The sequence below is a fragment of the Carassius auratus genome, chromosome 45, assembly GCF_003368295.1.
Source record: "Carassius auratus strain Wakin chromosome 45, ASM336829v1, whole genome shotgun sequence".
Lineage (NCBI taxonomy): Eukaryota > Metazoa > Chordata > Actinopteri > Cypriniformes > Cyprinidae > Carassius > Carassius auratus.
The window spans coordinates 9,097,092-9,109,207 of record NC_039287.1 but is presented as its reverse complement, the minus strand read 5'-3'; the positions used below and the strand labels follow the sequence as shown (position 1 = coordinate 9,109,207).

General features: G+C 37.1%; 2 protein-coding genes across 4 annotated transcripts in view; one reads left to right on the top strand and one right to left on the bottom strand.

Annotated features, from left to right (window-relative positions):
* Window positions 1–1,021, top strand: part of LOC113063182 (GDP-mannose 4,6 dehydratase-like) — a 59,775-nt gene extending 58,754 nt beyond the window's left edge. For both annotated transcript variants that reach the window (XM_026233404.1, XM_026233405.1), the window contains 2 exons: window positions 231–299; window positions 385–1,021. In XM_026233404.1, coding sequence (XP_026089189.1) covers window positions 231–299; window positions 385–447 — 132 coding nt within the window. In that variant the 3' untranslated portion in view covers window positions 448–1,021. The remainder of the gene's footprint in view (window positions 1–230; window positions 300–384) is intronic.
* Window positions 1,022–5,633: 4,612 nt separating this feature from the next.
* LOC113063177 (forkhead box C1-B-like) lies at window positions 5,634–7,618 on the bottom strand. 2 transcript variants are annotated; one of them, XM_026233396.1, is made up of 2 exons: window positions 7,437–7,618; window positions 5,634–7,343 (listed from the first exon to the last, which is right to left on the bottom strand). In XM_026233396.1, the coding sequence occupies exon 2, from the start codon at window positions 7,314–7,316 to the stop codon at window positions 6,021–6,023; it is 1,296 nt and encodes a 431-aa protein (XP_026089181.1). In that variant the 5' UTR covers window positions 7,317–7,343; window positions 7,437–7,618; the 3' UTR covers window positions 5,634–6,020. The 2 variants fall into 2 exon arrangements, with proteins under 2 accessions (XP_026089181.1, XP_026089182.1); XM_026233397.1 differs by having other exon boundaries at window positions 5,634–7,340.
* Between the last annotated feature and the right edge of the window lie 4,498 nt (window positions 7,619–12,116).

The window sequence follows — 12,116 nt, the reverse complement described above, 5'->3', positions numbered from 1 at the left end:
ATGGCCTGCCTCGGCCCTCACCTTCCCCCAGAGACACGGAGCTTGACACCTGTGTGTGTGGTGCTGCCGATTGTGTGTGGGAGTGTGTGAGAGGGAAGAAGAGTGTGTGTGGGGGTGTACAGATTGGGAGGTCCAGTTAATAAAGAAGGACTAAACCACCCCTTAGCCTTTTTTTTTTTTTTTCTCATCGTTGTTTTTCCCTGTCTCACTCTCTTTTTGTCTTTCTCCAGGACTTCCTACAGGGAGACAGTTCCAAAGCCTTTAAGATCCTGGGCTGGAAACCACGTGTGACATTCGAGGTTAGTGTTCCTGTATAAAAAATCAAAGAGGTTCACTTTCTGTGCACTCGAGATTGAGAAATAATGTATGTGTGTATTCCAACAGGAGCTTGTTAAAGAAATGGTGGACGAGGACATCAAGCTCATGCGGAACAACCCGAATGCCTGAGCCCACACGCCTTCATCTCCATGCATGCCAAAGAGGCGGTTGTCGTGTTTGTGTGTGTGTGTGATCACTGGAAGAAGCATTCAGCTGCATTTTGTTTTCTCTCCTGCTTCAGCTTTCTGATCTCAGTTTCACTGTGTTTTTTTAGGGTGCCCTGTGTTGCCTTTCTCTGTTACTGTCATATTTAAGGTTATATGTATGGATTTTTAGTTTGTGTTGTCTAAATGATTTGTATCCATTTTTATAAAGTGTTTTTTATTCATAATCATGAAAACAAAATATTTGTAAATAAGGGAGTAAAGGGTTTTTAGAGCTTTTTTAAGGTGCTTGCTGTTTAATTCATGTCATTGTAGTTTAAGGAATCACATTAATCTGGTGGAACATAAAAAAATTTGTTTCCTGATTAATTAAAATGCAAATGCAAAATATGACATTTTATAAATTAGTTGTGTGCAAATTCTTAGTCATTTGAATATGTTTGTGGATCTCAACCTTTTTGACTCCAAAGTCCACAACTGTGCAACACAATATATTTTGTGTGGTGCTGGTAATTATTAAAGAACTGCTTGTTTTCAAATTTGTATTAAAATATTATGAAATAATAGCCTATATGAAAGAATTGATGAAAATTATTAACCACAAATAATATTGTACTTACATAGGTTTCCATGCGTAGTCCATGAATATGTAAGTTAACGTGTTTTATTTTAATTTTTAAGCCATTCCTTCTGGCCTCCTGGCTGAAAACCGCCGATTTGCATTCAAAAAGGTTAGGTTCTAGGAGTAGATTTGTATTTTAAAACCCTTTTATTTAGGATGTTAACAGTAATGTATATACCAGTAGCTATATATATTTCCTATAATTTAACCTAGGCTATTATATTAACAACACTTGAGATAGCAAAAGTATACAATTTTAGATAATATTGTTGATTACAGCTTACATGGTTACAATAAGTAAACATAATTTTGAATAAAGTTTTAAATCTCTCTAGTCTCAGAAGTTAAATGTACAGTGAAATGCGTCTCAAAGCGGCTCGTGCCAGCTTTCGCGGGTTGCCTGGCGGTCATCGAGCCCCTCGCGCCGAACACAACCGCTCTCTTGTATTCAGAGGGAAACGGGCGTCCACGAGGCCCTGAAGAAGTCCTTCATTCCAGATGCTCGAGAACGGCCCACCGCGCGCAGCGGAGGGAGCAGTAACTCGGCCTTGTAAAGCAGCTCATGTTTAATCACCTCTGACGTCGGGCGCAGCTGGGCCACTGAACCCTGACAGTGAAGACATTTAGTTGTGTGCGAAAATCCTCTGGCGTGTTTATTTGTAATGGCGACTCGGTTGTCCTCATCAAAGTAACAACAGATTCAAGAGACCTCTGTCAGCGTAAGTTTCCTCAAGCGAGGAGAGAAAGAGACCCGGTAAAGTCTCTGTAAAACGACCCAAGAGGCCACGGATAGCCTATTCTAGTCTATTCGAAGAGCCAAATATAGGTAATTTGACACCGACGTCAAAAGAAAGTGGGATCTTTGAGGCCCTCATAAGACAGGCAATAGTGGGGGCGTGTGTTTGTGTTGTTGAGACGGCATCTGTATTGTTGCCATTTAAGCGCCTTAAACAGCGCACCAATGTGAGCGGGCCTGATTGGAACCAGACGGTGCCTCGCCAGTCCGCGAGCGTAAAAAGCACCTTTCCACTGGCGTGGGTCACGAGCTCTATCACGTACAGGTGCACAGGCCGCTAGCAGCCACTAACTACATTAGCCTATATATCCCGGCGAATTTATTTTCTACGCTTGAGCGGGGAAATTTCCGGTATTCTGCTGATGTTCCCGTAAAAGCAGCAGGAAACGTGAAATTCAATTGGACCGACAAATTAAAGCATCATTAAAAAAAAGTAAAAGACGCGGAAAAACCCTAATGTTGGTTAAGTCGCATAATTTAATTTAGCTAATGTTCTTTTATATTTTCGGTTTGGAAATGTCAGTAATTTCAAAAGATTCTTAATAAAAAAAAAAATGCACTGAACTCAAATTACCCTCTCTGCGACAACTGGTTTGCTCACTGCTTCCAAAACTCATATAGCTATATAAAGTATAAAGTGTAGCCTATTAGCGGGTTTTAATAATGAAATATTATTTTTTATAGAATTTTAACAAATTTAATAATTAAACTAGGCCTATTTCTGAAATTGATAGCAATATGGAGAAATGTAGCAGGCTAGTGTATTCTGTCATTAATTTATCTTCTCTCTGATCATTTCTATCAGTCATGTAGTATAACTGTAACTGTAAAATAGCCTATTAGCTATACGTTTATAATGCTATTTTATTATATTTCAGTTTACTTGATTAGGTTTCACCCTTTGGCCGGCATTGTTTATTTGTTTCTGTACCTATTATATTTTGTAACAGCGATAATTATTTGCTTTGTCAGAGCATTTGGATTTCATTGATAAGTAGCCTAACTTTTACTCACATCCGTCTAACAATTTTTGCAACGCAGAAGAAAATCATTTAGTTTAAATCCACTCTGTCAAGGTAAACTTGGGTCCATTTTCGTGTGTTTATTTTTCATCGTCAAGCATATAATCCGTGATAATCCTCTCGAGCTTTCTCGCAGTACATGGTTTAGTGTTCACATTCATTTTATATGCAATTCCGTTTTGTCCGCGAGAAAAAAATTACAATAAAATTTTAAAAATTCTAATTATTATTAATGTCTAAGATTTTAACTTGTAACATTTAAAGACCTTGCCTTCGTGCGCTTCAACAAATTAGGAGTCTTGTCATACAGGCTATGCGTTAACAATTTTAGATGATCGTTAAATATTTATTTAATTTTTATAGATATACATATGTATAAAGTATTAATATATATTTTGTAATGTGGCATTAAAAGTAGTTAATATGTTGTATCAAAACAAAACAAAAAAATAGCATATATTTATTTCTTAATTGGGAGCACAGCGCTTATTCACTTGCTGGACGCGCTTATTGCTTTATTTTTGTTTAGCTCAGATTGTGAGAAATAAAGAAGAATACAACATAAATTCATTTTTATACTGTGACTTAATTACTAACATTTAGCCAATATAGTTACTACCAAAAAAAATTTTTCACATGATATGGGATTAAGAGCCGAGGTAAAGCAGGCCTAATAGTTGTTTGCCGATCAAATCATTTATTACTTTTACATTAGTGTTGAATATAAATATATAATTATATTCTAAAATGATGTCGTTTATATTTCATTGTTTTTTAGGCTGTACTGTTTTAGTTTTATTAGTATTATACCATATTTTCACACAGTAGTATAATGAACAATACAAACATTTGAACTAGCCTACAATAAACTAAAAGCACCTCACAAAAACGCACTTAAACACTATTAAAAATTAATTGGACGGACTGTCCTAAATTAACCTAATTTAAAGAGACCGCAATATGTATAAGGAAATTGTCAAATATATCACACAGGATAAAATGCATGATACAAATCTATATAAAAAAAAAAAAAAAAACTTATCAGGCGTGTTATGAGATCGGCATCTGGTTAAAACGTGCCACGTTAATACCAGAAGGCTTTCTCTGCTGTATCATATTCCCCTCGCGCGCAATTCAACCCTGAAACACGCAGCTGATCACAACAAAGACACCTTTTCACTGGCACGAGCCCCTAACATTACCTGCGCGCACCTGTAATGCATTTGCCACTTGAGCCCTTCTTACAAAGTCGTATCGCCTCGAGCTGACCTTGCAACAATACTTACAGAAACTTAACGCTGTAATGCTTATTCACGGCCTTTTTTCTCTTTCTGTCTTTTTCCATCTCTTCCTCTGTTTCTCCTTATTTGTTTCTCCTGATTTACACTTGAGGCCTATTCATTAACCGTATCTGTAAATCATGCACAAAATTAATTTCATCACAACGTTTATATAATCACAAAACACCACACCACTTACGGGGCCGCTTATGCCTATCAAATAAATACACTGCAAGTCCCTAGTGTTTCTGCTGCTGCTGATTGCAGCTTTACACATCGCTGTGCACAGCTTCCTATTTAAATATTGCTGAATATATTTCAGGACAACAAATCAAAATAAGACGATTGTCTATTTTATTTCAGTTATACTGAAATGTTAAATAACTCCTTGTTTTGTCCGTATCTCGAGTTGACAACAGGTTTTAGTCTGACAATTTACGTAGCCTATTTGTTTTACATTTACTGTTAAAAAAAAAGCAACGCAGAAACGAAGAAAACACACTGACTCACTAGTAGAATGCTTTTGTTTGGAGGTTGGCTGAATTAATCATTTGATTTATCAAGCCCGTATTTTACATGGCTGGCTCAACATGCCTGGCTTATACTGCAATTCTTTCATCTGTTTATCTCCTTTTTAATCTATTATGTGTTTACAAATGAAAACTTCTATCAAAGACAATGGTTGTCTACATTCCGCAAGGCTGCAAAAGTGCAGTTCACTCCAGTGTGCCAACAATTGGTTGTAACAGTATAAAAAGAGAACAGAGCTAAAACGGTCAACTGCCTGGCATAAATAAAACAAGACCGCAAGATATATTTCATTAACATTTAATTTTACCATACTAAAACTAGAAACATATTTAAACCTGGTAAATATTTCTCTTAAGTATTACTTGAGAAACAAATTATATAGGAGCAGGACGTTTATACCAAATTATGTTAGTAGGAGATTAAGGTAAACGGGGACAAAGCTCTGTTAAATAACGTGCTCGATTATTATTATTATATTTTTTTACGCTGACATTGTAGCATATAACATAATTTATTATTTACAGTTTGACAAGTCTTTATAATAGTAATTAATAATCATTGTTTTGTTGTGCTTCTGTTTTAAATGCATTTTTTTTGTTGTTTAAGAACAATTTAAGGGTTCCTTGCACGTGGGAAAAAAATGGAACGTGGAAAAAAATAATAATTTCCAGATGTTTTTAAAACTTTGACCCCTATCCCCACCCCCTGTCCAAGGAATGCCTTAATAAAAGCCCACCAAATATTTTAGGAGGAAAATAAGAAAATAGGCAAATATTTGCTAATAAGCTAGGCTTAAACAACGTTTAAAAAAATATTCCTTGTTTTCTGTGGCCGCTAATCAATAACAAGCTCTGACAGCTATTTAAGTAAATAATGGATTCAACAGGCATTACAAATCGATAAATCACTCGAGCGTTTAACTCCAACAAGACGACAATTTATTAAACAAATAGTAACTTTAGATATTTTCAAAAAAGTATAAGCAAAAAACGGTAACTCAGTTGTACACTCGTTACCTTTCTATACTGAATTAATTATAAATACTTAAGACATTTCCTTGCAAAGTTGGTCCTCCTGCTCTTACATGAAATAAATTAACACATTTTCTTTTCTATCTTTATAGACGAGCAGGGAGAGAATGTTTATGTGCAGCGGAATTATCTTACTTATTAACACAAACTCGCATATCAGCACGAGTTCACTGATCTAAAAGCTTCCTTAAATTACAAACACATGGCAAATAATACAAATATATATTAACAATTTTGAAATTCATGAAACGTATGGTCAGAACTTGCAGTCGTATACAAAAGCTCCGGAAGCCCGGTAGAGTGGCTGACTGGACGGGAAAGCCATTTGACAGCTATTGCTTCCGGTCACCGGAGAGCTGTTCAGAGCTATCCGCTGCGTCTCGAACATCTCGCGCACCGCGTGAAAGTTCTGCTGCTGGCCGGGATAGCTCGCGCTCAGGTGTCCCAGCTCTCCGGACTGACTGAGGTACCAGGGTGCGAGTCGGTTCTGCTGCAAATGATGGCTCTCCTGGCTCGAGCCCTGGTGGGGGTGTGAGACAGAGGAGGCGCTTGTTGTGTTTGTGTATTCCGGTAAAGTGTCATCCCCGTGGCCGCGGTCCCCTGTGTACAGGCTCGTCGCTTGCATGTTGCAGTGATAAGTGGCGGGCTGGCCGCAGGGTGGACTGTAATGGGCGGGCTGCGGGGTTGGCGAGTAGGTCAGAGACACCGATCCTGGCAGAGCAGCGCGAGAGGCCGGCAGCTCTGCCGCGTGCTGCGGGGACCCTCGAAGTCCTGTCATGATTGTATCCATAAAGGCCTGCTGTGGCGTTTGCGACTGAGGACTCCCGCTACACGCACTCCCACCGCTCCTGTCTGGACTCTCTGTTTTAGGCACTGTGCTGAGGGGTGGAGTGCTGTCATGCGGGGGCGTGCAAGCCCCGTTCTCGGTCTTTATATCCCGGAGCTTCACTGGCTGATGGATGTCTTGCTCGCACGCTTGTCCCTGGGTGTCTTTGCCCTCCCGGTCCCGCTCCTCTCGGTCCTTCAGCACGTCCTTCTTCTTGAAGCGGCGCCTCCGTCGCAAGAAGCTGCCGTTTTCAAACATGTTATATGAGTCTGGGTCTAGAGTCCAGTAGCTGCCCTTACCTGGCTTCTTATCATCTCTTGGCACCTTGACAAAACACTCATTGAGCGACAAATTATGCCGTATGCTGTTCTGCCAGCCTTGCTTATTGTCCCGATAAAATGGAAAGCGCTCCATGATAAACTGGTAGATCCCATTCAGTGTGATCTTCTTGTCGGCTGAGTTCTGGATGGCCATGGTGATGAGCGCGATGTAGCTATACGGAGGTTTCACCATGTCCTTGGGCTGCTGTGCAGGGGCGTACGGCCCATATGCGCGGGCCATGCCGCCGGGGTACTGCTCGTGCGCTGCGTGAGAGTACATGCTCATAGGCGCAGGCATTCCGGTATATCCACCTCCGGCCGCCGCTCGATAAAAGCCTTGATCTCCGGTGATATAAGGCACAACGCCTAGGGGGCTTTGGCTGGACACGGGGTAGCGCGCCTGCATCGTACCCCTCTCTCCAACGCTCTCCTGCTGCGGACGAACAGAGAAAAACAAGGTTAAAAATAGGCACACGTCTTGATTCACTTAGGGAAGAAAATTAATTCCAAAGTTCGTCACTTCCACCTTTTCCTTCAGTATCTTGTCTCAAAACTTTCATCCACAGTTTCTTCAAAAGCGGATTTCAGGTCTTCGCTGTGCAGGCGAATGAGCAGCAACTGTATTACGTGGAGAAGTCAGTGAATAGGGAAAACCTGTGAACTTCCCGCATCCGTCACTTCACAGGGACTTTTTCACCGAATTACCAATTCTGCCTTTTGGCTGAGCTCAGCGCTCCTCCCTGAACTCCTCTCGCGACCAATAAGCGCTCGAGAGCTGTTTGTAGAAAGACTGTACCCGAAGACCTTTTCCCTCTGGGTATGGGCATAGTCTACCCTTGCGTTAAGGATAAGAACGACGCAAACATATGGAAAGAGCTAGAAGTGTTGATAGAAAACGAGAAAATTCACACATCCTCAGGGTAAAGTCTACTTATAAGACGTGAAATAAATAGAATCCTTGACATCTGCTTTAGGGTATAAAATGATATATTTTGTATAAAAGTACATGGGCAAAATTAAAGACAGGAGGTAAAACAGATTTATAATATTTGTTGAGATGTCTAGTGCTTTTACAGAGTTGCATTCTGTCTGTTGAACAAGAAAGGCTCCCTGTTTTGCTTCAAGTGTCAGGATTCATTTCAATCGTTTGGCACTTATGTGCTGAAGGGGTGAAGTAAAGCGCCGTTTGTTTTTCAGAAACAAATGTTCTGCTTAGGAGCAAAGAAAAATCTGTTCTGGCCAAAAGGTGTAAATGGAGCAATGTGTCATTTTGAGTGCTAAAAGGCAAGGTGACGGGCAAATTAATTTATTTGTTGTTTAACACTTCGGGTTGTAAAGTAGACTATTTAATATTAAATTTGTTTTGTGCATTTGCACATAAAAGTTTAGTTGAGAAGATATAAAATAAATAGAAACAAAAGGGGGAAAACTAGGTACATTAGTTATTTTCTTTAGCAAAAAAAATAGATTATTAGGCTAAATCAATTAAATTATTTAAAAAAAAATGTCATTAAGTGGAAAACTATAACATCATTATCAATTCATTATTACCAATGACAACAATAAGATCATTATATAGAAATGAAACACCATGATAAATAATTAATATGACATGTTTCATGAAACATCTATTGTAATAGCCTATACAAAGATATGCATTTTAATTATTTATTTTTCTGTTGGGTGTTTGTTTAACTTTTTATGATAGACTGCGTACATTATAGTTAACTGATAAATTAACATAATTAATATATATTGCGATATCATTTTTGCAAATTAGATAAAAAGGATAAATGTTACAAAGCATCATTTATTTAGCCTATATCTTTTTTTTTTTTAAATGGCTAAAGCAAATATTTGCATTGACCAATTGTTTTATTATACTGCTAAAGGAACAAACTTAAATGTAAATTCACGTTGGAAAACTATTAATTATTTGTTTTGAATTAAAATCCTTGTAGGCTACTTAATGTTATTATGGTTACTTGGTTAAAATTAAAAACTGGTTACAGTGTCCTGGCTTGTATTTTCCTCTTGTTCGTATTCTTCCTGGACCGTATTCATGCCTATTTAAACCTCTAGGAATTATGCCAACAGAGCACGGTGCAGTGAGGAGTGCGTCTGATGTAGTTCGGCCAAATTCACCTGCTTAGAATGTGTACTTCTGTGTTTCATCGCCCTCTTGTGGCCATTTTGTTCAAGCACCGATTTTGGATAATTCGTCTACTAATAACAGCCATTTGGTAGCTATATAGGCAACAAAGTAGCCTAGTTTACGTGCAACTTGCCTTTTTTAATTTATAAAAAAATAAAAAAGTCAATATTTTTAGTTCAAATTAATATATAAATATAGCACCTGAAACCGTTTTCACTATTTTTTTTCACTAAATTTATTTATTTTCATTTTTTACAATTTTTTATGTTTTTTTCTTTAGTAGCTACCTTTACTGGTTCATGTAACTTGTGCATTTCATATCAACTGCCCATATATAGCCTTATATAATATATGATTTAACTTAAATATATAAATGGTACAAATGATTTTAAAAAATGGTACAAATGATGTGTATATACTGTGAATAATAATTTCATGGTCCATTCATAAGGTCAGCAGTTTGCATAATGATGCCAAATGAATACGAAAAGAATCTCTGGTGTTCCTTTTGCGTTTGAAGAATAGTAGCATGGGACGCTGCACTGGTGCACAGATGTCAGACTGCACGCGAACAGTCGAGACCACACACTAACTTCTTCAAACAATGCGGTTAACTACAGCGAATGGGATGCAATCAGCTAATGCACTCAAAGGAATGTTCCATCGCCAGCTGCACAGAAGTAGCATTATTCATGAGCAGGAGGTGTATGAAGCCCCTCATGAGCTGATGTCACAGCTGTCGTCCGCATTCGTTGTTTGCCCCAAAGTTTAAACTCGAGTTTGAAGTCAGAGAAAACTTTCATGAAAGATGCTGTAACCGACTTTTTATGGAATTATATATAGCCTAGCAAATGAACATACTCCCTGAATATAAGATATGAAGCCTATATCTGTGACAGTCAGATTATGTGTTTAACAAATCAGAAAGGGAAGCATTTGATTCATTTGCTGTCTGTCAATCATTTTGGCTGTGACTGTCCATATATGGGAAGCCGAAAGCTGCCACAGGACCTAGAAAATAATGAGCGTGAACCTGTTTTTATACAGTATGATGTAAAGTAAGACAAAATGCTTAAAAACAGATGTCAAGCTAGCTTTGCTTATTCTTGGCAGTTTCCGTTGTCTAACTTTGGCGGAAGTTCTCGAACGGCGAACATCTCACCTTTAATTTGAGGCAAATACTGTTTATTTTTGTTTCTTCACTCGCTTGGATGTGTGATACATACTAGAGCAGAGTTCATTGTTAAGCCAGGGCAACTTTGTTTGCCAGAGTTTTGAGATGCTAATCAGCAGAGTCAGAGATTGCACATTAGTATATTTAAAAAAAATACTTTGGCCACTGGGGGGACCCCTTGCACCACTTTTATTACTCACTCTCACTTTTACGTTAGAACTATTCTAAAATGTAAAAATCGAAAATATATAGATGTTACAATGTAGATTGTTTTGTATAAACTCATATTTGACTTCGGTAACGATTATGGTAATAAATTAATTTCTGACTGTTTTAGTAAGTAGTTATGTTAAATACATTGCTGGTTTGCCCCATGATTTTAGCTTTTTTCTGCTCATCTCCGCAGTAGAAGATTCTGTCTTAAATATATATATATATATATATATATATATATATATATATATATATATATATATATATCCTTAGAGTAAAAACACTTAGAGTAAAAACACTTGCCCTGACTCATAATGCTTCAAATTCTTTAAAGAAAGTCATTCTTCTCTTGGATCAACTGTTTTAGTGGTCCAGTGAAAAACATCTCACATTATGGTTTCTTTTCATCAACATTTTATCTGGTGCATTAGATAAAATGTTCTGCATACATTATTAGTTTATATTTTCTTACGTAGGCATCTTAGAATATCTAATTAAATATTTGTTTTTCATTTTAGAAATCTGCAGAAATGCTAGGACTACACCAAGAAAAAGCACTGGAAGCTGATTCCTTGGATTTAAGTTCTGCTTGTAGTGCAAGACTTGAAGACATCATTTACAAGGACACTTTCAATGTGTCTTAGTTTAATTCAATCAGCAGTGAACTCTTTGCACAAAAACACATCTGGTGCATAGTTTTCCTGGCATGTAGGAAAAATCTACTTTTATCTACTTATTTGTATTTTTTTATTTTTTTTTATTATGTGTTTTATGTTCTGTCGCTGTCATTCTGTTGTACTGCGGAGCTTCTGTCACGAAAACAAATTCCTCGTATGTGTAAACATACCTGGCAATAAAGCTCATTCTGATTCTGATTCTGATTCTGAAAGAGCAGGGCCGTGCACAGACATTTTGAGGGGCAATGGCCGAAATCACTGAGGTAGTTATTGCTCAGACTATATATATATATATATATATATATATATATATATATATATATATATATATATATATATATATGTTTGTTTATGTATATGTAGGCTATATATGCAGAGCTGGGTAGATTACTTGTCAATTGTAATTCGTTACTGATTCAAAATTAAATGACAAAAATTTTAGGTCATAACATCATCCATTACATTACACATTTCAGGTAATATAATTAGATTACTTTCAGATTACTTCTGACTTTACTTACTTGTCACATTGATTTAAATAGGATAATCTTAATCTTAAACAACACAACAAAAACAAAAATTGGCAAAAGTTTGGCAATGCCTGCATTAGGCTACATGTAAATAAGAAATAATGTGAATTTGTGCATTTTAATGTGTTTGAAAGACAAAAGCCTACCAAAGACATTGAAACAGATGATTAAATAACCTACTGGGTGATAATAATGATCAGATAAATATTGATGTGTTCATCAGTAGTTGATGCAGTGTTGAAACACTGAGGCTGTGTAGCCTCCTGACTAATGACTGGTCTTTCTGTGAATATCCACACAACTGGAAGACTTTCTGAGGGTGTATAAGCGGTAAGAAATTTTAGAAAGGAATATTTAAAAGATGAAAAAGAGGAATTTGGCAAATTTATAAATTATGAATAATTTATTGTTATTTTATTAATAATATGTATTCATGTACTCCATAAAAAAAAAAAAA